This window comes from Limanda limanda, chromosome 16 (assembly GCF_963576545.1).
Source record: "Limanda limanda chromosome 16, fLimLim1.1, whole genome shotgun sequence".
NCBI lineage: Eukaryota > Metazoa > Chordata > Actinopteri > Pleuronectiformes > Pleuronectidae > Limanda > Limanda limanda.
Window position 1 is genome coordinate 11,692,308 of NC_083651.1, and position 4,578 is coordinate 11,696,885.

The following is a 4,578-nucleotide window of genomic DNA, read 5'->3' on the forward strand; positions in this document are numbered from 1 at the left end:
GATTAATGGGCCCCGGGTCACGGCAATAAAAGTGGCGTGCCAGCGGCAGCCAGGCTCAGAGGCGTTTCTGTGCTATGATCGAGGAGCCGAGTCTCTGCTGCTGCTGCTGCTCAGCACCGACAAGCACGAAGGCTTCACTCTGCCTATTTAAAGGCTTCTCTCTCTCCCTCTGTCTCCCACCTCTTCCCCTCCTCTGGCTCCACTAACAGCTGCCTGCCTCACAAACATGTCGACCCTAAGTCATTAAGTCTTATTTTAAATCAAATCTGACCGGTGGGTGTAATAATTACATCACATAACATCCTCGTTGTAATTTCACCTCTTTGAGGATTTTTCTCACAGCTTTTTAAATTCCGGCAGGCCACTGGGTTAGTGGGTTAAGATGCCACTTGTCTCACCAAAGCTCAGATGCGTTCACACCGTAACTATAATAACAACTCTGCTAGGTTTCAGTCTCTAAAGAAATTCAAATTTATACAAAACATTAGGAATCTCACACACAAAGGGATCTTTGATTTTTTTTTTGCTGATTTACTTTTTTTAATACTTATTTTATTTATTTATGACTTTCTCATTATGTATTTGATTTTTCGGGAAGAAAACCACCTGAAAGAATTAGAATTTTAGATTTTTTTTTCATTACACGTCCTTTATGATTAAATTTCCGTGCTCTTTGTTTTAGTACGAGTTTTGCATATTTCTCGTCTTTTCTCGTGCATACTGTACTCCTGCATCTGCTCGTCGGCTGGTTTGTTGATCTGTGGCTTGGTGCTGGCGGGCGGGTAAATGGTCTCCCACTGGAGTGGTCTCTGATGTATAATCTTCCCTCGCTCCTCTGGCGGAGGCAGCTGAGAGAGCAGGTCAGAGAGGGCGAAGGAAAACCGGTGTGTGTGTGGAACGTGACTGAATAGACGCGGCCCCACAATGCACGTCTAGCCCCCGGTGTGGGCAGGATGGGGGTCAGAGGAGGGGGGATTGGAGAATGGGAGTTGCCGAGGGGTGGTGATGGATGGGAGGGGGGGGGAGCCCACACAGTGCTTTCATCTCCACCGACTGCTTCAGCCGGGTTGAGTGTATGTGAGCGAGAGAGGAAGGTTGTGATGAGCATAAGTAGCGGTGCTATTATCTTGCTTTTTGTATGTCTTATTTCAGTTACACATATCTCTGCCATATAAGATTGCTCCATAGCCATAATGTCTTTCGACATATTTTATAGATTTGCATGATCACAAAATTGATATGTTTAATAATTAATTAATTTCTAAACAATTTATCTGTTGGGAACAATTTTTTTTTTGGCATCACAACAAAGATTTAGGTTGGCTCTGTGTGTCTGTCGGCATGTGCCTGTTGTATGTGGCAGAGCCAAGACACTGACTGCTAACTGCTTGCTCATCTCCACAGGGCAACATCTGTTCGTGATGTCGATGCTGAGACACAAACCAACCTGGAACTAAGACAAGGGAACCACATCAGACAAAACATGGCAAGTCCCTGTGCTAGTCCTCTGTTTGCGTTTACGCTCAATTTTCATATGCGTCACTGTTATCTGGAAATAAACACTTGAACCATTTCACTATATGCATACACATACGTGACTAAGCTGTATCTATAATGTTTTCAGTTTCACAGTTAAAATCTTTCTTTTAAGGGATTTGATTTCTGAGGTGTCATATTTACCTCTGTTTTATCCCTGTGTGGCTGCAGGTGGATGCAAGGTTGACGCCTCTGGCGGCCATGGGGCTGGACCGAGGAGCTCTAATGCACGACGGCCTTCGTCTCCATGGTGGGGTTGTATACCCAGGGATCAGAGCACTACCGGAGAAGAGCAGAGAGACACCATCCCACTCCCTCACTTATAACAGGGATGGCCTCCCAGAGCTCATCTATAAACCTGACGGCTCTATGGACAGTCGTAAGCCCGGTAATGGATACCTGGGCCTCTACAAGGGCACCCATCCAAGTCTCCACAAGCCTGTGATGGTCCCTGGAGCTGAAGGTCTAGGCTTGGACCGGAGGGTGGGGCCTGGAGAAAAAGCCTCGGAGCTGTGCTTGGCAAGTGCTGGTGGCAGCTACCTTCGCCTGCCATGGCTCAGCCCCTACCCTGAAGTAAGCATGTATCCCTTCATGGACACATCCAAGTATGCGGCTCTAAATATGTACAAAGCCTCCCTGCTCAGCCAGCCTAACCCCTATCTTCCCCAGCACCTGGCCTACTCCTCTCTGTGTGCAGCTCAGGGGGGCAATGTTAACCCTGCTGCAGCAGTGTCTGCCGCTGAGAGGCTCTACTATATGCCGCACTATCCTCCTTCTCCCCTTTCCTCTCCCATGGTGGCGCCCCCTATGAGGATTCCTACAGTGGCCCCCACATCCCTGGTACACTGCCAGGACAAGGGGCACGGAGTTCCACCTCCATTTGCACAGCAACTTCAACAACCTTCCCCTCATCCTCAGCACCATCAGGCTGCTTTAGACAGGGACCGGTCCCCAAGCAGGAGCAGTAGACCAACCAGACCTCCCTCTAGGAAGGGCTCAAGCAACAACAATAACAGCAGTACTTCTAGCACTAGTGGTACCAATGGTGGGAATAGCAATAGTCTGCCTACTGATTCTTCTTCTCATGCATCTTCTCGGCTTCCTCAGCCGCCCCTCTCCCCTGCTCTCACTGACAGTTCACAAGACATACAAAGGCCAGTTGCTAGGATAGGACAAGCACCCACCTCCTCCGGTTCTTCAGTATCTTCCTCGTCCTCCTCCACGCAGTCCATTCCTCATCGATTCTCTGTGAGCAGCATGGCATCAGAGCAGCCCTCTCCCAGCCCCCACAAACACAGGCCGAGAGATGGGGCACCCGAGCAGAGAAGTGCTGGGGTTGAGAGGAGGCCCAGTAGGTCGCCCTCTAAACCTAATTTTGAGAGGCCAGCTCACCTACCCCAAGCAACCAAAGACTCAGCTGAGAAACCCTTAGATTTGTCTGGAAGAATCCTTGAGTTTGGACTCCCTCCAAATGGATTCCAAGTTAAGATGGACACTATGGCAGCAAGCGCACGTTACGGACTGCCCCCGAGCCGAGAGCTCCTAAAGGAAAACCTGTCCCTCTCTCCTTCCTCCCATCCTCACCCTGTGGTCAGCAGCACTTCTACAAAGGTCTCAGAGAGGCCAGAGATGATCAGCACTTTACACTCCTCCTGGGTTGTACCTAGCCCATCTCCTTCCCATACACAGCACACACCAGGCCTGCCCCCCTCCCCAAGGCCTAACGCAGACCTGGGCCTTTCAAAAGCCAAAGGCTCCTCACCCTCTGTCATCAAACACAAGGGTCTGGAGAGAGTACACCCTCAGCAACGTAGCTCGTCCTGTCCAAGGACTGTGGACTCTAACCATAATGTTTCCTCTACTCAGCACTCTGGCTCTTCTCTGGTGAATTCCAGGTCTCTTTCTCCCAAACCTAATGGTGAGTGGGTAAAGCATAGCCCCAGCCAATCAGAACACCCATCAGTTGGGGGCCACCACAGAGAGGGCACAGAGAAGTCCTCCCTGACCTCTAAGAGAGGTGAAACAACTGCGGAGGTGCCATCATACAAAAGGCCCTGTGTAGAAAATGGTAATCCACCTAGCCACCTTTATCTCCCTCAAAGTGACGCTTACCTGAACCACAGTTTGGCTTATGCCAATCGATACCTGCACTACCCCATCCCTGATGGCATGGCACTGCACTCCTTACCAATTACAGGGAAAGGTCCAGTCTACCATCATCCCGTATTGCTTGGCAGCAACAGCCTTTACCCAACCCATCTGGCAGCGAAACACCCTTTACCCTACCACAACCTTCCAGGTGGTCCAGGAGGGGAGTACCTCACTTACAACTCACAGGAGATGGCCCATCCCCTGATGCAGACTCACACAGACAACAAGCTGCCAGAAAGGGGAGATTCAAGTTTGAAGCCCCGGGTACAGGAGAAATCCCGGGGGGCTGTTGACGAATGTGGGGGCCACAGAGATCACAATATTGGAAAAGAGACTGGTGAAGGAAGCCAAATAAAGCATAGTAGGGAATCAGGAGCACAAGGACAGTGTGGTGGCCAAAGCAGAGCTCCCTCTTCAACATCTAAAGAAAATATTGTATGCATTGACCTTGTACACTCTGACACAGATATCGAGTCTACCCCAACAATCCACAAACAGCCTTTTGGCGAGACCAGCGCCAAGGTTAACCAAAACGAATGTTGTCATAGTAACCAAAATCGGACAAAGATGGACTATGAGCCAAAACAACAACACCACCTTTCGCATACTTATCAAGTCCACTCTGGACAGAGCCCCACCCTGAAGCCCAGCCACACTGATAGACAGCCAGAACCTCCCTTTGGGAAAAGAAAAGTTATTCAGGACACAGACTATCCTGGGATGACATCTAGCACATCCCCAGCTACACCAGGGCAGATTGCCCAAGCTGAGGAGAGCCTAGAGGAAAGAAGTTCCAGCCCAGACCTAGGAGACGAAGACCAGAGCACCTTGCGCTGTGCACGCACATCTGGGGAGCGCAGCTCTGGTAAAGGCAAAGGGGACAGGGACAGC

The 4,578-nt window shown here is 50.0% G+C and overlaps 1 protein-coding gene across 2 annotated transcripts in view; it reads left to right on the forward strand.

Annotated features, from left to right (window-relative positions):
* Positions 1-1,423: 1,423 nt before the first annotated feature.
* Positions 1,424-4,578, forward strand: part of bcor (BCL6 corepressor) — a 25,420-nt gene continuing 22,265 nt past the window's right edge. For both annotated transcript variants that reach the window (XM_061088648.1, XM_061088649.1), the window contains exons 1-2: positions 1,424-1,486; positions 1,708-4,578. The exon at positions 1,708-4,578 is cut by the window's right edge and continues 300 nt beyond it. In XM_061088648.1, the coding sequence (XP_060944631.1) occupies positions 1,484-1,486; positions 1,708-4,578 (2,874 nt within the window). In that variant the 5' untranslated portion in view covers positions 1,424-1,483. The remainder of the gene's footprint in view (positions 1,487-1,707) is intronic.